This window comes from Erinaceus europaeus, chromosome 12 (genome assembly GCF_950295315.1).
Source record: "Erinaceus europaeus chromosome 12, mEriEur2.1, whole genome shotgun sequence".
Classification (NCBI taxonomy): domain Eukaryota; kingdom Metazoa; phylum Chordata; class Mammalia; order Eulipotyphla; family Erinaceidae; genus Erinaceus; species Erinaceus europaeus.
Window position 1 is genome coordinate 37,284,139 of NC_080173.1, and position 23,869 is coordinate 37,308,007.

Genomic DNA, 23,869 nt, shown 5'->3' on the forward strand with positions numbered 1-23,869 from the left:
TAAAGTTTCGAGACCTCCTTTGAATCTGGAGAGGTGGCAGTCGTTGACTATGTGGGTCATAGTCTGTCTGTAGCCGCAGGGGCAATTCGGGTCGTCTCTGGCTCTCCAGCCATGGAACATAGCGGCACACCGGCCATGGCCTGTTCGATAGCGATTGAGGAGGGCCCAATCATAACGTGCTAGGTCAAAGCCAGGTTGACGCTTGCAGGGGTCTGTGATGAGGTGTTTGTTCTTTACCTCAGCTGACTGCCAACTCTGTTTCCAAGAGACTGGAACAGAGAAGTTCAGTGTAGGCATAGGGGACCAGATTGGGTGATGAGACGTCAAGCGTTGGACAGGGTGGGCGAAGATATCCGCGTATATTGGCAGGTCCGGTCGAGCGTAGACGTGGGAAATGTACTTAGATGATGCCACATCCCGACGAATATCTGGCGGGGCGATGTTGCTCTAGCTTATGGTAGTGTAGGAGATTCAACCTGGAACTTTAGAGCCTTGGGCATGATATTCTTTTTGTATAATAATTATGCTATTTCTTATACCCCCATCTATCTAGGGAAAAAAAAGTTTAAAACAAGAACTGCCCTATGACTCAGCAATTCCAATCCTGGGCTTTAGGCAAAGAAAATGAAAATAGGAACCAGAAAAGATCTATGCATTCCACATTTACTGCAGCATGATGTTCAATAGTCAAGACCTCAGTTCCCACTGATTAATGAATAAAGAAAATACATAGCATACCACACAGGAGTGCCATGGCTTGAAGGAAGCTCTGATGCATTGGTATCTCTTCCTCTGCTTCTCTAAATGAATGGGAAAAAAAGAGAAAAAGAAAACTGGCCAGAGCATGAGGCCCCAGGCAATGTAAAAATAAATACAATTATGACTTCACTTTTTTTTTTTTTGGCTCCAGGTTTATCAGTGGGGCTCAGTGCCTGCACTATGAATCCACTGTTCCTGGAAGCCATATTTCCCCATTTTTGTTGTCCTTGTTATTATTGTTGTTGGATTGGACAGAGAGAAATGGAGAGAGGAGGGTAAGACATAGGGGGGAGAGAAGGATAGACACATGCAGACCTGTTTCACTGCTTCCCAAGCGACCCCCCCGTAGGTGGGTAGCCCGGGGGCTGCAACCAGGATCCTTACGCCACTCCTAGCACTTCTCAACATGTGTGCTTAACCCACTGCACTACCGCCTGGCCCCCATGATCTCACTTATATGTGGACTTTAAACAAAAGCTCACATAGAGAACAGATTGACAATTGCCAGAGGGGAGGGGATGGGCAAAAGGGGTTATGGATACCAAAAATTAATCATGGAGATATAAAGTACAGCATACTGATGACAGTTAATAATTTCATATTTGGGCTTTGAGAGCATGTTTGGAGGTTCTAGCAAGTCCATCTCTATTAGGGACAGTTGTCCTCTATGATTGAGCACAGCTTTGGGAGAGACATACATGGAGCAATGGAAGGAGGAAAGGGCCTAGCCAGCCAGCCAGATCAGCCAATCAACTCTGGTTATCCAGATCACCCTCACATCCTGCCATATTTGAAAGGTGCTAAGTCAGTGGATCATGAAAGTCATCATCACAAGGAAAAAACACTTTTTCTAGTTATGTGTGGGGAAATATGTTAACTATACTTATTGCAGTGATCATTTGGCAATATGTATACATACTACAGTATTTTGTTGTACACCTAAAACATGTTATACATCAAATATACCTATAAAATATATATACCTATAAAAAACTGGAAAATTACTTTTAACAAAACATTTTGCTCGTGATCAATTTGTTTTTTTCTGATGATTTTTAAAAAAAAATTTAAACACCCACTGAGGGCCAGAGCGCAGAAAGGCAGGGCGGCCAGAAGCTAGAATGTACCTCTTTGAGAACAGGACTGAGCTGCCCATCACTCTAGCCCTTGTGTTTAGAAAGCACACAAGGTTTGACAATTGCAGCCGACTCTTCGGAATACTATATGACATCATGAGTGACAGCAAATGTGACAGTAAGTTTTACAGTGTCCAAATGGCAGACTCAACTTTCACTGCCTTAAAGTGTTAACAGCAATTGAAACCAATCAGCTCTGGAGCATAAGGAATCATTTGTGTTGCTTTTGATACATATTTGGGATAAATGTTTCAGTAAAGAAGCTCAGCCACACCTATGGACATCTAATATTTGATAAGGGGGCCCAAAGGATTAAATGGAAAAAGGAGGCTCTCTTCAATAAATGGTGCTGGGAAAACTGGGTTGTAACATGCAGAAGAATGAAATTGAACCACTTAATCTCACCAGAAACAAAAATCAACTCCAAATGGATCAAAGACCTAGATGTCAGACCAGAAACAATCAAATACTTAGAGGAAAACATTGGTAAAACACTTTCCCACCTACACCTCAAGGACATCTTTGATGAATCAAACCCAACTGCAAGGAAGTCTAAAACAGAAACAAACCAGTGGGACTACATCAAATTGAAAAGCTTCTGTACATCCAAAGAAACTATTAAACAAACAAAGAGACCCCTCACAGAATGGGAGAAGATCTTCACATGCCATACATCAGACAAGAAACTAATCACCAAAATATATAAAGAGCTCAGCAAACTTAACACCAAAAAAGCAAATGACCCCATCCAAAAATGGGCAGAGGATATGAACAAAACATTCACTACAGAGGAGATCCAAAAGGCTAACAAACATATGAAAAACTGCTCTAGGTCACCGATTGTCAGAGAAATGCAAATTAAGACAACACTAAGATACCACCTCACTCCTGTAAGAATGGCATACATCAAAAAGGACAGCAGCAACAAATGCTGGAGAGGTTGTGGGGACAGAGGAACCCTTTTACATTGCTGGTGGGAATGTAAATTGGTCCAGCCTCTGTGGAGAGCAGTCTGGAAAACTCTCACAAGGCTAGACATGGACCTTCCATATGATCCAGTAGTTCCTCTCCTGGGGTTATATCCCAAGGACTCCATAACACCCAACCAAAAAGAGGTGTGTACTCCTATGTTCATAGCAGCACAATTCATAATAGCTAAAACCTGGAAGCAACCCAGGTGCCCAACAACAGATGAGTGGCTGAGAAAGCTGTGGTATATATATATAATGGAATACTATGCAGCTATCAAGAACAATGAACCCACCTTCTCTGACCCATCTTGGACAAAGCTAGAAGGAATTATGTTAAGTGAGGTAAGTCAGAAAGATAAAGATGAGTATGGGATGATCCCACTCATCAACAGAAGTTGAGTAAGAAGATCTGAAAGGGAAACTAAAATCAGGACCTGACCAAATTGTAAGTAGGGCATCAAAGTAAAAACCCTGTGGTGAGGGGTAGACATGCAGCTTCCTGGGCCAGTGGGGGTTGGGAGTGGGTGGGAGGGATGGGTCACAGTGTTTTGGTGGTGGGAATGGTGTTTATGTACACTCCTAGTAAAATGTAGTCATATAAACCACTAGTTAATTAATATGAAAGGGGGAAAATTAATTGTATGTCTCGAAGTTTCTCAAAACACAAACTGAATTTTTTCAATATATAGGCTGTGTAATTGATATGCAGACTCTCTCAAAAGCCTAGACCAAGTAGATCAGAAGCAACCAATAGCACAGCTATATACAAGATACTGGGTACTGTACAGCAAACCCTAACAAAAGGACTTTTCAAAGTTAACCCAATTACCAATTAATGTGATGATAACATTAACTATCGATTGTCTTTTGGAACCCTAAGACAGCAGGAACCTCACATCTCCACTATAGAGCCTCTACTTCCCCCAATCCTGAAACCCTTGGATAGGGCCCACTTTCCCGTATGCCTCTCCCAATCCATATCAAATAATATTGCATCTGCCGATCACAACCTAACCAACACAACGATTGCCACCTCAACATGCTTCACTTCAGACTGTGTCCAGAGACTTCACGTGTGGAATGACAACCCTTCAGCTTCATTACTCGGGTGAGACCTTTCCTTTCATAGTATACTCTGATTCCATCTCAGGTGGTTCACTTTCTAACAAAGTCCCAAAACCTAGATATACACTAGTTTCTGTGAGAGAGAGCATATGTTCACACGTATCTGTAAACTACTGCAAAATATATACCTGAAAATAGAAGTGCACTAGGGTTTGCAGTGAGTACCCCCCTAACACTTCCTCTCCACTATTCCAAGCTTTGGGTCCATGATTGCTCAACAATTTGTTTGGCTTCGCATGTTAACTCTCTTTTCAGCCACCAGGTTCCAGATGCCATCATGATGCCGGCCAGGCTTCCCTGGACTGAAGACCCCACCAATGTGTCCTGGAGCTCCGCTTCCCCAGAGACCCACCCTACTAGGGAAAGAGAGAGGCAGACTGGGAGTATGGACCGACCAGTCAACGCCCATGTTCAGCGGGGAAGCAATTACAGAAGCCAGACCTTCTACCTTCTGCAACCCACAATGACCCTGGGTCCATGCTTCCAGAGGGATAGAGAGTGGGAGGGCTATGAGGGGAGGGGGTGGGATGTGGAGATTGGGTGGTGGGAATTGTGTGGAATTGTACCCCTCCTACCCTATGGTTTTGTTAATCCTTTCTTAAATAAAAAATAAAAATAAAAAATGAAAAATTACTACATAAAAGAAATGAAAAAAAAAAGTTCAATATATTTTAAAATATTTTTCTCCAGATTCAGGGTTATAAATCAAATAAATAAAATTAGGTTATTTTAAAAAAAAAAAGCTCAGCCATCTTTTCAAAATCTTATGCAAAGAGAGACTATTGTGAATTCATCCTCTTAAAATGTGTCAATCATAAAAACATAATTACTTTAAAACAACAAGGGCAACGGAAGGGGGAAAAATAGCCTCCAGGAGCAGTGGGTTCATGGTGCAGGCATATTGTCCCAGCAATGACCCTGGATGCAAAATAAATAAATTAATTAAATTAAAAAATATATATATACAATCAGTTTGTTAAATGTGCGTATACCACAAAAAACTCTAGAAGAATTTCAAGATGTTTATCTGATTATGGAATTAATGGATGCTAAGTTATGTCAGTTTATCCATATGGTGTTGGACCATGAAAGAATGTCCTACCTTTTCTATCAGATGCTCTGTGGCATTAAACATCTGCATTCAGCTGGTATCATTCATAGAGATTTGAAGCCTAGCAATGTTGTCATGAAGTCAGATTGTACACTTAAGATCCAGGACTTCGGCCTGGCCCAGATGGCATGCGCCAACTTCATGATGATTCCCTAGTGGTGACACGCTACTATTGGGGCCCCCAAGGTAATCTTGGACATGGACTACAAGGAGAACATTGATATCTGGTCAGTGGGTTGCATCAACCCACACAACCTGGTGAAAGTTTGTGTGATAGTCCATGGCACTGACTGCTGGGCTAGTGTGGGGGTGCCTCTTCCCAGATGTGTGCTCTCTGGGTTGGAGAGAACATGACTGGAGCCAGCCTGGGATGCTAATCACTCAGCAACGGGAGAGAGGACTCAGGAACAGACTCTTGATGGAGAGGCAATTCAATTCTTTATTGATCAGAGAGCCAAGGTGTTTAAATATCGGACCGGAAGTGGCAAGTGGGAAATGGAAATGGCTAGGAAAGGGGCAGAGAAAGGCAAAAGGGGCTGGAAAGGTAGGAACTTCCTTAGCAACTGTTGCAAGGGCTTTAACTGGTAGGATTAATAATAGTACCCTGCAGGCAGGGAGGGTCTTGAGGGTAGAAAGAAGATAGATCAAAGGAATGGAATGGGTGGGGATCTTTCAAGCAAAACAATGATTATATAGATAATAAATCTGATAAGACGAGAGGATGGATGTCTCCTCAAGTCAAGCCCTGCCAAGCTCAACCACATCCTCACAATCCTCACAATTTCCCAACAACTGACCATATTGATCAGTAGAATAAAGTTATGGAGCAACTAGGAAGGTCATCTGCAGACTTCATGAAGAAACTTCAGCCAACAGTGAGGAAATATGTAGAAAACCGATGAAAATATCCTGGAGTCAAATTTGAAGAACTCTTTCCAGACTGGATATTCCCATCTGAGTCTGAACAAACTAGTATAGTCATGGGCTCTTTGGAATATAACTAAAATAGGACTACCAACTATATGCAAAATGGAGATCCCCTCCCACTCTTCATATTAACTATTCTAGCCTTTAGGTTCATGATTAGTCAAACAATTTGTTTGGCTCTATACATTAACTCTTTTTTCAGCCTCCAGGTTCCAGATGCCAGCATGATGCCAACTGGACTTCCCTGGACAAACTGACCCCACCATTGTGTCTTGGAGCCCCGATTCCCTAGAACCCTGCCCCAGTAGGGAAAGAGAGAGACAGGCTGGGAGTATGGATCGACCTGTCAATGCCCATGTCCAGCGGGGAAGCAATTACAGAAGCCAGACCTTCCACCTTCTGCATCCCACAATGACCCTGGGTCCATACTCCCAGAGGGATAAGGAATAGGAAAGCTATCAGGGGAGGGGATAGGATATGGAATTCTGGTGGTGGGAACTGTATGAAGTTGTACCCCTCTTATCCTATGTTTTTTTGTCAGTGTTTCCTTTTTATAAATAATTTTTTTTTTTTAAAAAAAAAGCCAACCCCAAGATCTGCTATTAACAATGTTGGTGATAATTCCTGACAAGTGGATCTCTGTGGACGAAGCCCTGAGTCACCCCTACATCACCGTGTGGTAGGACCCAGTGGAGGCTGAAGCACCACCACCTCAAATTTACGATGCCCAACTGGAAGAAAGTGAACATGCAATTGAAGAGTGGAAAGTGCTAACTTACAAAGAAGTCATGGATCGGGAAGAAAGAAACAAGAATGGTTTTGGAAAAGATCAGCCTTCAGATGCAGCAGTAAGTAGCAACACCATTCCTTCTCAGTTGTCATCTATCAATGACATTTCATCCATGTCCACTGAGCAGACACTGGTCTCAGACACAAACAGCAGTCTGCATGCCTCAATGGGACCCCTAGAAGGTTGTTGATGATAGGCCAGAAGTAGTATGCTTACCAACAGTGAAGGAACTCTCACTTCTATGGGACTGAAATGCTTGCTGGGACATGCCCTCTAGCACTTTGGAAAAAAGTGTTTAAATGCCAAATACTCTTCCAAGCAGTGCTGCTTTTAGAAGTTTCTTTTAATCCTCTTCAGTAATTTGGTGACTGACCAGAAAAAAATAATAAGAGATACATGTGTATTAACTAGCCACCAGATAATCATATTCTTACTTTCTTTTATAGTCTGATATTTTCACGTGATCAGTATAAATATGGAGACATCTCACATTCTGTTTTTCAGTCTAAATGATTATAACATAGTGTGTATTCTGAACAGATCTCAGTTTAGACTAGTCAAATTCAACCAACTAATGGCCATAAGTACTAACATAGAGTTTTGGGTTTTTTTTAATTTTCACCAGGATTATCACTGAGATTCAATGCCTGCACAATGAATCAAGGACAACTGTTTTCCTTTTCTTTTTTATTTGATAGGACACAGAGAACTTGAGGGGAGATGGAGAGATAGAGACCAAGAGAAATAGAGATACATGTAGCATTTACTTTACCACTCATGAAGTTTTCCCCCTACAAGTAGGGAGGGGGGGTTAAGCCTGGATCCTTGCACATGGTAATAACATGAGTATTCTATTGGGTGCATCACCACCAGATCCAGAGTAATTTACATTAAATAAAGTTAGGAAGAGAGAAAATATTCCCCCCACCCTCTCCTACCACTAATACCTTCTTCCACTTTGCAGACTCTTTTCACATTGATTATTTGACTTGATAGGAATATGCCTCACTTTGAAGTGGTTATATTCCACAGATGGTGAAAAGTCCTACCAAGAGGAAACATGCACAGATAAGCAACAAGGACAACAAACAAGGGGGTCTAGTGTGGAATTAGGTATCAGAGAGCAAAACCTAAAAAGATGTATCATGAAGTCCATGATGCCAGGCAAAAGGATGGGAAGTATCTGTCAGGTTGGGGGAAATGCCCAAGGTTGTAAGAAAGAAAAAGGCAATACTGGATTAAACATAAGTAAAACATTAAAAAAAGAAAGAAAGAAGGAAAAGACAAGGAAGCCAGGTGTTGGTGCAGCTGGTAAAGTGCACACATTAGTATGCATGCTCCTGGGGTCAAACCCGTCCTTACCTGCAGGAGGGAAGCTTCATGAGTGGTAAAGCAGTTCTTTTTTTAAAAAATGTTTTTTATTTATAAAAAGGAAACATTGACAAAACCATAGTTGTACCACATAAGAGAGATACAACTCCACACAATTACCACCACCAGAACTCCGTATCCCATCCCCTCCCCTGATAGCTTTCCTATTCTTTAACCCTCTGGGAGTATGGACCCAAGGTCATTGTGGGATGCAGAAGGTTGAAGGTCTGGCTTCTGTAATTGCTTCCCTGCTGAACATGGGCGTTGACAGGTCAATCCATACTCCCAGCCTGTCTCTCTCTTTCCCTAGTGGGGAAGGGCTCTGGGGAAGTGGAGCTCCAGGACACAATGGTGGGGTCAGTCTGTCCAGGTAAGTCTGGTAAGCATCATGCTAGCATCTGGAACCTGGTGGTTAACAAGAGAGTTAACGTACAAAGCCAAACAAATTGTTGACCAATCATGGGCCTAAGGCCTGGAATAGTGCAGATCAAGAGTTGGAGGGGGGGGTCCTCCATTTTGTAGATAGCTAGTAGGTATATTTTAGTTACATTCCAAAGGGCCTGTGGCTATACTAGTTTTTTTGACATTTTTTTTTTTCCTTTTTCTTTTTTCCCCTGAGCCTGAAATCTGATATGCAGGTGGATCCAAGTTATTGTCTGGGGAGATGATGTCATGGTTGGAAAAATGACCAGAAAGCTGGATCAGGGAAGAGTAGCTCCCTAATATGGGAAAGGGTTATAAATACTGTTGACTGTAAACCCCATCTATTTGATGTCGTCTGGGATCCATAATTAGCTTAGGAGCCTGTGTGACCTCTGCATCCCTCTAGATCTGAGCTCACATTCTGTGGTCATGAGTAGGAACATTTCATGCTGCCCCAATATCAATCCATCTTCCTCAGGTGTAGCATAGAATATGATTTGTTGGTATGCTTCTAAAAACCCCTTCTGTTTCATTAGTTTAATCCCCCCTGCTTAACACTATTCTATTTACATAACCTCTGTTAACAAGCACCACCCTCCCTCCAGGGCATTGGTGGTTCAGTGGTAGAATTCTTGCCTGCTCCACCCCCTCTCCTTGTCATACCCTGATTTTCACCAGTCACTTACTTTTCTCTCCACCCTCTCTACATCACATCCTGTTTACACCCTACTTGGCAAGTATATTATTTTAGTTTTTAGTTTTAGTTTAGCTTAGCTTGGTATAGATTTCGCTGCGTCCTGCATGAATAAAGAGATACTGCGTACAACCCAGCCATGAGTCCCGGGTCGTCTGTTACCCGCCTGTGAAGCCAGCCCGGCGAAAACAACAATGATTCTCTACCATTGTTGATCCAAGTTGAGGACAAGGTCCTATGGGGGCCCACAAAGGGGTCTATTGTCGTGTTCCTGATAGGAATGACCGATAACACGGAGAGAGGGATTTATTCGAGGTCAAGGTCCATCATATCTGTTTGGGAATATCAGGACTCCCCAGTTAGGGCCCCAGCTGATGGAATGGCCTGCGTGACTAAAGAGTCATCATTAAAGTATGCCAGTCTCTTGCCCTTATTAAGCTTTTATAGTCCTTGCTTTGAAAAGATTAGCTTTGGAGTGAGAGAACTGTAATAGGAAGTAGGTGAGGAGGATAACTAAGTCTAAGTAGACAGTATTTCATTATGAACTTGATACTGACTCACTACAGACTATTGTGTATTTTTGCTTTTAAGTATATATTTTGCCCTAATTTATGGATACATGTGAACATATGCTCTATCTTATGGGACCTGGTCTATATCTAGGTTTTGGGACTTTGTTAGAAATTGAACCTCCTGGAATGGAATTATAGAATACCATGAAAGGAAAGGTCTCACCCGAGTGATGAGGGTGAAGTGTTGGCAATCCATGCCTGACGTCTCTGGACACAGTCTGAAGTGAAGCATGCTGTGACGCGTTGATTAGGTTGGGATCATCGGATGCAATATCATTTGGTATGACTTGAGAAAAGCATGCAGGAAAGTGAGCCCCACCTCAGAGGTTCCAGAATTGGGGGAAATATAGCCTCTCTATTGGACGTGGGAGGTTCCTGCTGTCTTAGGGTTTAATAAGACAATAGCTAGTTATTGCTATAATCACATTGTTTGGCAATTGGTTTAACTTTGAAAAATCCCTTTGTTAGGATTTGCTGTATCGTACACACCATCACCATATTTTATGACCTTTGACATTATTTGTATATAGCTATGCCACCGGTTGCTTCTGTTCTTCCTGGACTAAGCTTTTAAGAGAGTCAACATATCAAAGACTCAGCCTATGTATTAAAAAGACTCAGTCTATGCTTTAAAAAGCTTGAGACATTCAGTTTCTCCCCTTTCATATTACTTAGTGATTTATGACTACAAATTAATAGAAGTGTACATAAACACCATTCCCACCACCAAAAGACTGTGTCCCATCCTAACCTCCCCCCCCCACCGCCCGTCCCATGAAGCTGAACATCCACCCTCACCCTCAACCCAGGGTTTTTTCTTTGGTGCCCTACTCCAAATTCAGCCAAATCCTGCTCTGAGTTTTCCTTTCTGTTATTCTTTCTCAACTTCTGTTTTAGTGGGATCATCCCATACTCATCTTTATTTTTCTGACTTAGCTCACTTAACATAATTCCTTCTAGCTCCATCCAAGATGGGTCAGAGAACCCAAAGTGGGTTCATTGTTCTTAATAGCTGCATAGTATTCCATTGTGTATATACCATAGCTTTCTCATCCACTCATCTGTTTTTGGGCACCTGGGTTGCTTCCAGATTTTAGCTATTATGAATTGTACTGCTATGAACATAGGTGTACACATATATTTTTGGTTGGGTGTTATGGAGTCCTTGGGGTATATCCTCAGGAGAGGAGGGTCATATGGAAGGTCCATGTCTAGCCTTGTGAGAGTTCTCCAGACCACTCTCCAGAGAGGCTGGACCAATTTACATCCCCACCAGCAGTGCAGAAGGGTTCATCTGTCCCCACAGCCTCTCCAGCATTTGTTGCTGCTGTCCTTTTGATGTATGCCATTCTCACAGGAGTGAAGTGGTATCTCAATGTTGTCTTTAAATAATGTTGTTTTTAAATATTTATTTATTTATTCCCTTTTGCCCTGGTTTTTTATTGTAGTTATTACTGTTGTTATTGATGTCGTTGTTAGATAGGACAGAGAAGTGGAGAGAGGAGGGGGGAAGACAGAGACGGGGAGAGAAAGACACCTGCAGACCTGCTTCACCGTCTGTGAAGCGACTTCCCTGCAGGTGGGGAATCGGGAGCTCGAACCGGGATCCTTATGGAGGTCCTTGCGCTTTGCACCACATGCGCTTAACTCGCTGCGCTACTGCCCGACTCCCTTAAATCAAAAGTTTTATCTATTGTCATTGTGCCACCTCTGAGGCCACTGACTCAGGAGATGTTTTTAGGGATCTTTTACAAAAATATTTCTCTCACCTTCCACGCCAGCGATTTAGATTCAGGAGTCTCGTGCTTTTTTGAAGTCCAGAGCTCCAGGCACTGTGACACCTCCCAGCTGCTTGTGCTGTAAATTCTCAAATGAAGGACATTGTTATGTCCTTTCACATGTTTGCATGAGGGACAATGCCCCTCCCCCCTAAGTCAACTTGAAATTGAATCATTGTGAATTCTAGGTATTAACACATTCACTAATATTAATGAAATTTCATCAAAAGAAAAACTTTTTTTTAGCAGATTTATTTGTAACAGAGTTAAGTCTACTACATGTGATGCCAGGGATCGAGCCACCACCCAGAGCGCTAAAATTGTATTTAAACTGTTATTTTCCAGGCTCGTTTTAGGGTGACTGGGAATCAGTTAGGGTGACTGGAAACCATTACACGGTGATGACACAAGACCTAAAAACTTGAGGGATGTTAAGTAGCCACTAGGACAAAATGCTGAAAAGAACAGTCAAGTGCAAAAGCTCCGAGACTGGCAGGCCATTCAAGGCACAAAGAACAGCCTAGGGGTTGAAGCAGAGTAAACACAGACAGGAGTCCTTAGTCCACCACCTCCACAATGCTGGCTGGCAGGAGCCACCAGAGAAGCGGGAGACAGTTCAGCCACAGCGCGACAGACGTCCACATCTGAAGCTCTGAAGGTCCCAGGTTCAAACTCTGGCACCACCATATGCCAGAACGGAGTTGTGCTCTGGTTAAATTTAAAAAGAGAGAAAGAAAGGCAGAAAGAAAGAAACTGCTCTGAAGCAGACTTTTCAAGGTTTCACAAAGGCTGACAAAAACTCTTGACTTCTGAGACCCAAGAGCAGAGACGCTCGCCCGGGAAGGCTCGCAGCTCCCAGACAACGAAGCTGCCTTGGGGACGCCGTCAGCCCAGAATGTGTCCCCCTAACCCTCTGACAGCAACGCCGCACGAAGAAACCGAGGCACTTTCTCCAGTTCTCCAAGCCACGCCACAAGTAGCTCACCCCAGGGTTACCAACCCACAAATAAGCAGCTTCTCTTCACAGCTCTGCAAACACGCCCAAAGCACAAATCCAAAGGACTGCAAAAACCCACCCTCCCCAGAGAAATCCCAAACGTCATATCCGGTCACCTGACATTGTAGGTTCCATATGCCGAGGCAGAAACGCCCCGTGGGGGGGGTGTCTCTACCAGTAGCCAATGGGCTCTGTCCACCTTCGGCCTCTACCACTGATTTGTTGAGTCAGGATTTGTGACGTCAAAGACAGGGCGCAGAGGGAGATACGGAAGCTGGTAAGGGTCAGGAGGTATAGTCTTTCTGGAAGCGGGACGGAGGAGCAGGATGGTTTACATCTCGAATGGTAAGTTGGAAGGACTACAGAAACGACCACTGGCCGGAGGCCGGAGTCCGAATTTCTCCCATTCTGGTCCTCTCGGCCCTTTCACTGGGTTTTACGCCCCGCTGTTAGGTTGAGCGTTAGGTGAAGTCCTCCCGGCCTGTCACATCAGCTGATCTCCCTTTCCTGGGTCTGTAGACAGATCCCCAAGGTGCTGCCAGGGCCGGGTCCCCCGAGCCTTTGGCCTCCAACTTTGTGGATCTAAAAGACTGTGTATTGCGAAAGTGGTCTTTGCTGTCAACTTCTGAGCCCTGGGCTACTGATGAGAATGTTTACAAGGTCTGGGTGCGTATCGCAAATTCTCTTATCAACGCTGTCAGTCTCTTAGTCAGCCTTGTGGTTATAATTTGTTATTGTCCAGCCTTTATTCAGCCACATTCAGTAATATCTTTCGATCCCTGTTTTATTACTGGGAACTGTTGAGGCGCATGCAGATTAAATGTCTTTCCCAGAACCACAGTCAGTTCAGTTGGCATTCGAATAGAGGTGGGCTGAGTCCAGGAACCTTGCTCTTGTCAGCAAAGCCTTCTAGAAGGTGTGAAGAGAGTTAGATTAAGGCTTTGGGTTAGACTTCCCACCCCCAGTCCCCCCAAGGTACTTTTTTTTTTTTTGCCCTCATTTCAGGAGTCACAGGCAAAAACACTACTTTAAAAAAATTATATATATAATTTATTATTGGATAAAGGCAGAGAAATTGAGAGGGGAAGAGGAGGTAAAACGGCAAAGAAACAGACACCTGCAGCTCTGCTTCACTACTTGTGAAGTTTTTCTCCTGCGGGTGGGGACCAGGGGCTTGAACCTGGGTCCTTGCACACAGTGATGTGTGTGCTTTACCAGGTGCATCACCACCTGACTTCTGAAGCACTGCTTTTAGGACTGAGTGAATTATTCAGAATAGAGAATCTGAAATTTAATTCAGTGACTTCATAAAAATGTCTGCCTGCTTAACTATTGTGAAATCAATGCCTTCGTGCTTGAACCACTGCAAGTAGATCCTAGTTGTATTGAATCATCCATTTGTCTTCAAAGATGATTAAGATAGTAAGAAATCTTCTGGGGCTGGGGAGATGTCATAATGGTGATGCAAAAAGCTGTTCATGCCTGAGTCACCAAAGGCTCAAGGTTCACTATCCAGCACCATCATAAGCCAGGACACTGGTGCTCTGGTAAAAAGTAAATAATTTTTTTTTTTTGCCTCCAGGGTTATTGCTGGGGCTTGGTGCCTGCACCATGAATCCACTGCTCCTGGAGGCTATTTTTTCCTTTTTGTTGCCCTTATTGTTTAACATTGTTGTGGTTATTATTGTTGTTGTTGTTGATGTTGTTGTTATTGGATAGGACAGAGAGAACTGGAAAGAGGAGAAGAAGACAGAGGAAGAGAGAAAGGTAGACACCAGCAGACCTGCTTCACTGCTTTTGAAGCAACTCCCCTGCAGGTGGGGAGCCGGGGCTTGAACTGGATCCTTATGCTAGTCGTTGCCCTTTGGGCCATGTGCACTTAACACATTATGCTATCGTCTGACCTCCATGAATAAATAATTTAAAAGAGAGTAAGAAAGAGAAATCTTGTGGTCTGGGAGGTGGTGCAGTGGCTAAGGCACTAGACTCTCAAGCATGAGGTCCTGAGTTCAATCCCTGGCAGCACATGTACCATGTACTCTCCCCTATCTTTCTCATCAATAAATAAAATATTTTTAAAAAGAGAGAGAGAGAAATCTTCTGACTAAGTGCACATCTTTACTCTTCTAAGTCTCTCTCCTCCTGGTCTCTAGCTTTAAAATTCTTGAACAGGCTGCCCAAGGGGTGGCACTGTGGATAAAATATTGGAATCAAGCATGAGGTCCTGACTTTCACCCTTGGCATCACATGTGCCAGAATGATACTCTGGTTCTCTCTCTCGTTCTCATTAGTAAATAGAATTTAAAAGAGCATCTTTAATGGGAATGGGTGGCGATACACCCTGCAAAGTGTACATGTTTACCATATGCAAGAACCTGGGTTCAAACCCTCTGGTCCCCTCATATACGGAGGAAGTTTCATGAGTGGTGACGAAATACGACAGGTCTCTTTACCACCTCTCTCTTCAGTGTTTCTTACTATGTGTGTATAATAAATGTCTCTCTCCCCCTGCCCCTACTCCTTAGTATTTCTCTGTGTCGATCAAACAAAAAAAAAAAAAAAAAAGAAAGAAAAATAGCTACCAGGAAACAGCCATACAGGCACTGAGTCTCAGAAATAACCCTGGTGGCAAAATAGTAAGCTTTTAAAATAATCTTTAGCAAATAGGTTGATGTACACTAAGAAAAGCATCAAACTTTGATCTTGTTTTTTGGTACGTGCAGACTTTGTGTTATCGATCGCCTTTATGGTTAAAGTGGGCAACTTAATAATCTGTCAATAATGTGACAGCATGCATGTATTACTATACTTAACCACATAAAGTTCCTTATATAGGCCTTTTATCTAATAGTTGAGAAGTAAACTACAGTTGCATCTTCCTCCTTCCCTACTCCTCCCCTCCTCCTCCTCAGCTCTGGTTCATGGTGGTGCAGGGAATTGAATCTAGGACCCTCTGAACTTCATACATGAAACTTCATACATAACCTCTATGCTGTTTCCCCAGCTCACCAGTTGCTTTTTAATTTTTTCCCATTTGAAAATATTTATATTTAACAGAAAAATGAAGTTAGTATTTGTTTTACTAGTGATATAATATTGCTTTACAAAATTACAAGAGAACAAGGGTACAATTTCAAAGTGTCCCCACCACCAGAGTTCTGTGTCCCCATTCCCTCAATTGGAAACTGTAGTAGTTCTCCCAAGATCACAGATATGGGTTGACTATTATATCTATAACATTTTTTCTGGGTCTTGCCTTCTCTTCCTTTCTATTTTTGTAGATCACATACCTACATCTATTACTACTTCTGAATGTCTTTCCTTTTTCCTCTTCTTTCTCAGGATCTTGATGGAATTGGGTTTCAGAGCTCTCTAGTCATCTTCCCCTAACATTTTTCTCCCTTTGGGCTTATGATGATGTTCCTATTAGAAATGACTCATCATGGTGGAGAGACAAATGTATTAGAGGCCTAGGCCCATCGTATCTATGCGGGAATCCTAGGATTCCTTGACTAGGGCCCCAGGTGATAAAGTCACCTGGTAGTGACCAAAAAAGGCCATCATTAAGTGAGCCAGTTTCTTGCCCTTTTCCAGCTTTTGTCTTCCTTTTTTATCTGACAAGCTTGAACTTTGTCCCAACTGTTAAAAGTGTTGAGTGTCATTTGTTGTATCCAAATCAGTATTAGGTCTATGGGGTCTGGCCTCAATTTGGGGAGGAAATACACCGAGGATTTTAGTGGGGTCTAAGTTAAGCTTGAGTTTTACTGCATTTACTTGTTTGATATCATCAGTTGCTTTTAGTCAACTCTTTCCCTCTCAGCATATTGGGAAAGGAGATTTATGCTATTAGGAACTAGGAAGGAAAGTACAAAAAGAGAATGATGCAAGGGCATGCAATAAAGTTCTTTAGGATAGCAGGAAATTGATCACAGATTGGCTGATTTGTAGTTAAATCTTTTTTCTTAAAAGGACTGTGTTTATAAATGTTTTCTCCCCCTACACCCCCCCCCCAAAAAATCTTATATGATGGTTGGCTCTAGAATGATTTTTTCTTAGAAGAAGGCTCTCCCACCTGCAGAGGGAAGCTTCATGAGCAGTGAAGTAGTGCTACAGGTTTTGTTCCCTTTTTATCTCCTCTTGCCCTCTCAATTTCCTTCTGTCTCTCTTCAGTATTAATAATAAAAAATAAAATATCTTTAAAAGGAAAGAAAAATGAAGTAGAGCTACTACAAGATATGAACAGACCTTTTTTCCTCCTAGTTAGGTGAGAGCTAGATCTGAGTGAATGCCCAAAAGTAAACTGAAAAGGAACCTGTCACTGATGGGGTAGAAGTGACCCTAACAAAACCATTTGGGAAAAGAAAAAGGAAACTTCCTACTCCCCAGTCTCCTTGTTTCCTTTCCTTCTTTCCTCTTTTTTTTTTTTTTTTTTTTGCCTCTAGGGTTGTCACTGGGGCTCAGTACTTCCACTACAGATCCACTGCTCCTGGTCACCATTTTTCATTTTTATTGGATAGGACAGAGAGAAATTGAGAAGGGAGGGAAGAGAGGGATAGAGACAGAGAGACAGACCCCTGCAGACCTGCTTCTGAAGCAACCCCACAGCAGGTGGAGAGCCAAGACCTTGCACTTTGTACTACTGCATTTAACCAGGTGTGCCAGCACTCGCCCCTCCCCCCACACTCATTCCTCCTCCTCCTGCTCCCTCCTTTCCTTCCTCCCTTTCTCCCTTTCAGTGCTCCTTTCAGAGCACTGTCAAGTGTGACTTATGGTAATACTGAAGATTGAACCAGGCACCTTCTCAGGCATGAAAATCTGATACTTAAACCTCGGTGGGGGGGTCGGGCGGTGGCGCAGTGGGTTAAGCGCACGTGGCGCAAAGCGCAGGGACCGCGTAAGGATCCAGGTTCGAGCCCCCGGCTCCCCACCTGCAGGGGAGTCGCTTCATAGGCGGTGAAGCAGGTCTGCAGGTGTCTATCTTTCTCTCCCCCTCTCTGTCTTCCCCTCCTCTCTCCATTTCTCTCTGTCCTATCCAACAACAAAGCAACGTCAACAATGGCAATAATAACCGCAACGAGGCTGCAACAACCAGGGCAACAAAAAGGGGGAAACATGGCCTCCAGGAGCGGTGGATTCATGGTGCAGGCACCGAGCCCAGCAATAACCCTGGAGGAGAAAAGAAAAAAAAAAAAAAAAAAAAAAAAACCTCGGTGGAATCTACCTCCTTCCCTCCCAAGCCCAAATATTCTGACTTCCTTATTTGAAAGGCTTTTGAAACTAAAGAGTACTATTCATGTTGTAGCTAGTATTAAGTGGCTTGAAAAGTACATCCAGGTTTGAGCCTGACCCCCACCACATGAAAGGAAGTTTGGTGTTGGGAGATAGCAGAGCATCACTCCAAGGCCCCAGGATAAATCCCTAGCACCATCATAAGTCAGAGCTGAACAGTGTTCTGGTTTTAAGTATTTGTTTTTATTTATTTCACATTAGCTAGTCAGTGCTCCACATTGGAAGAAACAGAAACTAGAGCAGTATAAACATTAGCACCTGGTCTTGAACCAGGAGCCTCAGACAATGGAGTCCTTTACTCTTCCAGTTGAGCAATTATCTTTTTGCCAGCATATAATGGGGTATTTTATTAATTAACTTATTTTTATTTATTTTGGATAGAGACAGAAATTGAGAGGGAAAGGAGAGAGAGTGACACCTGCAACACTGTTTCACCATTTGTGAAGCTCCCCCCCCCCCCCCCCCCCCCCCCCCGCAGAGGTGGGGACTGGGGGCTTGAACCTGGTTCCTCGTGCACTGTAATGTATGTGTTCAACCAGGTGTGCCACCACCCAGCCCCCAAAGGAGTGTTAATCAGCCTCAAAAGGGAAATTTTGACACATTTCTTCAACATAAATGAATCTTAAAGACATGCTAAGTGAAACAGGTAATCACAAAAATGCAAATATTGTTTGACTCCCTATATGAGGCTTTTAGAGAGGTCAAGTCATAGAAAGATGGCTGGTCAAAGGGACATATGAGGGAGGTTTTTTTTTTAATTATCTTTATTTATTTATTGGATAGAGACAGCTAGAAATTGAGAGAAGGGGAGATAGATAGGGAGAGAGACAGAGAGACACCTGCAAGCACTGCTTCACTTGCAAAACTGTCCCCCTGCAGGTGGGGACTGGGGCTCGAACCTGGGTCCTTGTGCACTGTAATATGTGCACTCAACCAGGTGCGCCACCACCCAGCCCCATGAGGGAGTTTTTATTTAATTGGTATGGAGTTTCATTTGGAGATGAGACATCTCTGGAGATGGATGTTGATGACATTTGAACAATGTGAATGTGCTTAATACCATAAGACTTGACGTTTAAACATGGCAAAAAATGGTTAAAAACTGGAAATAGCAAGATAGCTCATCTGTGCCTGCTTTATTATGTGCAAAACCCAGACTCAAGCCCCTACCACACTGACTGGGGGGAAGCTTCAGTGCTTTGATGTCTTTCCCTCTCTCCCTCTGTCGCTCTGCTCCATTGTCTCTTCTTGAGTTTTTGTTTGTTTGTCTGTTGTTTAATTTGTTTGTTTTTTACTAGAGCACTGCTCAGCTCTGGCTTATGGTGGTGCCAGGGTTTGAAAGTTGAACCTTAGACCTAGCCATTATTCTATCTTCCCAGCCCCTATATCTGTCTTTCAAGAAAGTCAAGCCAGAGTGATGAAATCCTGGGAATAGCAGGGGAAACTATTTATTTATCCCCAATTAATAAAAAGTGAAACATTAGCCATCAAAGTTATAACCACAGGAAGGCATTTATCTTTTTTAAAGATTTATTTATTGAGAAAGAGAATCAGAGTATCACTCTTGCACATTCAATACCAGGAGTTAAACTTGGGAACCCTCACTTGAAGGTCCTCTGCTTTATCTATTCTGCTACTTACCCAACCATGGCATTTAATTATTAAAGGAGTAATCCCTAGATCATAGAATATTACTTTGCTGAGTGCTTCCTTAGAATGATCTGCACATAATGTATCTTTTTTTATGTTAACCATTTGGAACACTGATCAAGTTGAAAACTAAGTCTGGGGGCTGGGTGGTTGAGTGCACATGCTACAATGCACAAGGACCTAGGTTCCAGCCCCTGGGCCCCACCTGCAGGGGGAAAGATTTGCAAGTGGTGAAGCAGTGCTGCAGGTGTCTCTTCGTCTCTATCTCCCCCTTCCTCTCAATTTCTGACTGTCTCTATCCAGGAAAGATAATAAAATTAAAAAGAAAACTAAGTGTGATTGTTTTCTGTCTGATTATATGTTAGACATCTTTTATCTACCACAAAATAAAGGTTATTTGTTTTTTGTCACTGTAGGACAAGTGTTGGACAGCCGGAATCAATCCCCATGGAGATTATCGTTCATAACAGATTTCTTCTGGGGAATAGCTGAGTTCGTGATTTTGTTGTAAGTATAGTACTTACAGTATAGTACATATATGTATGTCTGTATTGTTTGGTAGGGCCTGGGACTCACATATGTGCACCTTCACTGCTCTAGGCTATTATTATTATTGTTGTTGTTATACTTCCTGAAAACTTCCCAATAGTAAACTTTTTTTAGAACAGAGGGTTATAGAATTGATATAGAAGAGTCAAATATTTAAGCTTTATCTGTGCTCAACTCTGGCATATAGCAATGCTGGAATTTGAATTTGGGACCTTGGTGGCTACATGCAGTATAAAATAGAAGGGTAAAAATTAAGGTGACAGTTTCATAGAAAAGCACAGTGGAGGATGAGAAAGGCCTGGCTAAAGCTAGCCAGTGGGGGTCGTACAGTGGCACAGTGGATTAAGCGCATGTGGCGCAAAGCGCAGGGACCAGCATAAGGATCCCAGTTGGAGCCCCCGGCTCCCCACCTGCAGGGGAGTCGCTTCACAGGCGGTGGAGCAGGTCTGCAGGTGTCTGTCTTTCTCTCCCCCTCTCTGTCTTCCCCTCCTCTCTCCATTTCTCTCTGTCCTATCCAACAACGAACGACATCAACAATGGCAATAATACTAACCACAACGAGGCTGCAACAACAGGGGCAACAAAAGGGGTCGGGGGGAATGGCCTCCAGGAGCGGTGGATTCATGGTGCAGGGAGTCCAGCAATAACCCTGGAGGAAAAAAAAAAAAAGCTAGCCAGTACAAAACTTTTGTAATGTCTCTTACAAATTTCACCTATTCCATGTTATTTATTAAAAATGCTGTTTTTAACTCAATTATGCTCTCCACCATGAATATAATTCTGTTTAAGTCGATTTCCAGAAACTCTGTGCCTCCTCTAGCCATTTCTACCCAAGGTAACATTAAGTAGACAGGAGAAATGCAAGGGCAATGAATCTACAAAACTGTAGAGCAAACTCTGGAAACTTCCAGTTATTGCAGTGTGGAGGAAGGAAGTTGGAATAACTCTGTTAGGGAAGTTAGTGGCAAATAAAGACAAAGAAGGGTGTGTCTTGGCACAAAACACAAGTTCTAAACACAGAACATTCTGTTTTGACAATGTTTGTGCTTGATGGTGTTGTCTAGCTAGCTTTGAGAAATGTAGAGGTGGAGCTCAGTTGCTTTTGTCATTCTCTCACACACATGATATTTGAAACCAGAGAGGTACAGTTTATAATGTTGAAAATGAAACCTCTGTTTTCTGCCCCTTTTCTCAGTTTCAAAACCCTGCTTCAACAAGATGTAAAAAAGAAAAGAGGCTACGGAAACTCATCTGATTCCAGATACGATGATGGAAGAGGGTATAGCTTTTTAATTGACAAGGTCGGGGTATGGGTGTAGGTGGTGGTGCACTTGGTTGAGTGCACAGATTATAATGTTCAAGGACCTGGATTCAAACCTCCACTTCCCACCTGCAGGGGAGAAGCTTCACTAGCAGTGAAGCAGTGCTGCAGGTATCTCTTTCTCCCTATCTATCCTCTCTCCCCCTCTCAATTTTTCTATCTTATCAAGTAATTAAATAAATTAATTAAACTAAAAAATTGATTGAAAAGATTTTTTATCCCCTCTGTATATTTTAATTAAGTTATATATTAATAGCCAGATAAACACAATCAAAGTCTTGGTGAAATTCTGTTTCACAAAAGTAATGCATTACTATAAATCAGTTGTCTCAGATTCAGTAATTACAGCTAACCTGGTAGAACTAAAATATACATAAAATATCCTCGAGGGAAAGTGAATTAAAGAAAGTCAAATAAAAAAAAAAATCAATGCCCAACATTAAAATCTAGAGACTTTGCTTTGGAATCTGGATTTCTACCTGCTAGTAAAAGACAAAGATCAAACAGCATTGGGTTGGGTGTGTGTTTCCATGTGGCAAAAATTAGCAAGAGCTGGGTTTTGGTTGGACATTTACAGGAGGTGTTTATTTTAATGAGAGAGATCAGAGAGAAACATACAGAAAGAGAGATAAAGTGATACACACCAGAGCACTGCTCAACTCTGGCTTATGGTGGTACTGGGGATTGAACCTAGAGCCTTAGACATGAAAGTCATTCACATTACGCTATTTCCCCAACTCCCTAGCCTTTACCATTTGAGTTAATTCCCTAGCTTTGAGGGTTTGGCTTTTGACATCTAACTATTTTAAGCAAAGGGAAAGGTCTATTTGGATGCTTAAAAGGAACCAGTTGAAGTGATATTTACTAAACTATAGAAATTAACTTTCTCTCATTAGGCCACCAGGAAACCCCCCAAGAAGAATGGGTCGAATCAATCATCTGCGTGGCCCTAGTCCTCCTCCAATGGCTGGTGGATGAGGAAGGTAACCTAAAATCAGACAGTACTATGCAGGGCTTTCATTTTTTAATTGTTTCCCAAGAAGGTATCTCTAGGGAAGCAGAAGTTGCCCAATATTTTGTATTACTTAAGTTTTTGTTGTTTTTTTTTGTTTGTTTGTTTTGTTTTTTTTATATTTATTTTATTTATTTATTCCCTTTTGTTGCCCTTGTTGTTTTATTGTTGTAGTTATTATTGTTGTCGTTGTTGGATAGGACAGAGACAAATGGAGAGAGGGAGGGGAAGACAGAGAGGAGGAGAGAAAGATAGACACCTGCAGACCTGCTTCACCGCCTGTGAAGCGACTCCCCTGCAGGTGGGGAGCCGGTGTTCGAACCGGCATCCTTATGCCGGTCCTTGTGCTTTGCGCCACCTGCGCTTAGCCCGCTGCACTACAGCCTGACTCCCTTTTGTTTTGTTTTTAAGATTTTTATTTTTATGAAAGTAAGAGAGTTCAGAGCACCACTCAACTCTGGCATTTTTGGTGGCAGGGGTCAAACCCTGAACTTCATGCATCCATATTCTGTGTTCTCTTGCCTACTCCCCAGCATTACTTACCCTTTGAAAAAATAATTACCTTTATTTTCAAAATGTCTTTTGCAAAAGTTATTACAATAGTTGCTGGGTTTCCTATACAGATACAAATTAATAACTAGTAACTAATTATAACATTTTCTTGTAGGTAAATGTCTGCTTTAAGAAGCAGACAACTGGGCGTGCATACTCAGAGCAGAAGGAAACCATCAAGAAGTAGAGGGCTGACCATGCCAAACAAGTAGATGAGTGTGTACACCAAAACAAGGATTGCTCTGTGTTCTCACAGGTGAATGAGGTTATGCTGGGAATTCCCTCCATGGGGATCTGGCATGACTGATATGCAGTTCTATAAATGCACATGTTTGTCTCATTTCTGTCTGTATAGTTTATGAAAGTCTTGGTATAGTTTTAATAAGTAAATATTTTGGGTTGTAAAACTGACTTCTCATCTTTATAAGATTAAAACAAATTGGAAGTAAAGTAAAAGGCTATGCATTTAGTACTATTAGAGTCATGCTTTTCAATTTCTGGAAATACCATTTATTGTTAAGTTGTTATCATTTATAAATAAATCACATTGTACTTATTTTGGTAGTCTGCATATTAATCTGCTTTTGAATTGATTTGTGATCCTCCTTTTTAAGATAAAGAAAAGGCAGAGAGAGAGTGAAAGAGGCCACACAGCACTAGATTCCTTCAGTGCAGTGGAGGCCAGACTTGAACTTGCGTTGTACACATGGCAAAGCAGCACAGTGTCCAAGTGAGCTACTTTGCCAGCCCATCTTGAATTAGCTTTTATCTTGAAACACATTTCACATTTGTCCTGTGAATGTTTAATACAATTTGTCTGATTTGCTATCAAAGGCAATTAT

At 42.3% G+C, this 23,869-nt stretch overlaps 1 protein-coding gene and 1 pseudogene across 2 annotated transcripts; both read left to right on the forward strand.

The window, feature by feature from the left end:
• The first annotated feature begins 1,991 nt into the window (after positions 1-1,991).
• Positions 1,992-7,020, forward strand: LOC103120904 (mitogen-activated protein kinase 9-like; annotated as a pseudogene).
• Positions 7,021-12,850: 5,830 nt separating this feature from the next.
• SELENOK (selenoprotein K) lies at positions 12,851-23,584 on the forward strand. 2 transcript variants are annotated; one of them, XM_060203108.1, is made up of 5 exons: positions 12,852-12,999; positions 20,010-20,100; positions 21,338-21,421; positions 22,360-22,446; positions 23,143-23,584. In XM_060203108.1, the coding sequence occupies exons 1-5, from the start codon at positions 12,981-12,983 to the stop codon at positions 23,144-23,146; spliced, it is 285 nt and encodes a 94-aa protein (XP_060059091.1). In that variant the 5' UTR covers positions 12,852-12,980; the 3' UTR covers positions 23,147-23,584. The 2 variants fall into 2 exon arrangements, with proteins under 2 accessions (XP_016047309.1, XP_060059091.1); XM_016191823.2 differs by lacking the exon at positions 23,143-23,584 and having other exon boundaries at positions 12,851-12,999; positions 22,360-22,450.
• The last annotated feature ends 285 nt before the right edge of the window (positions 23,585-23,869 follow it).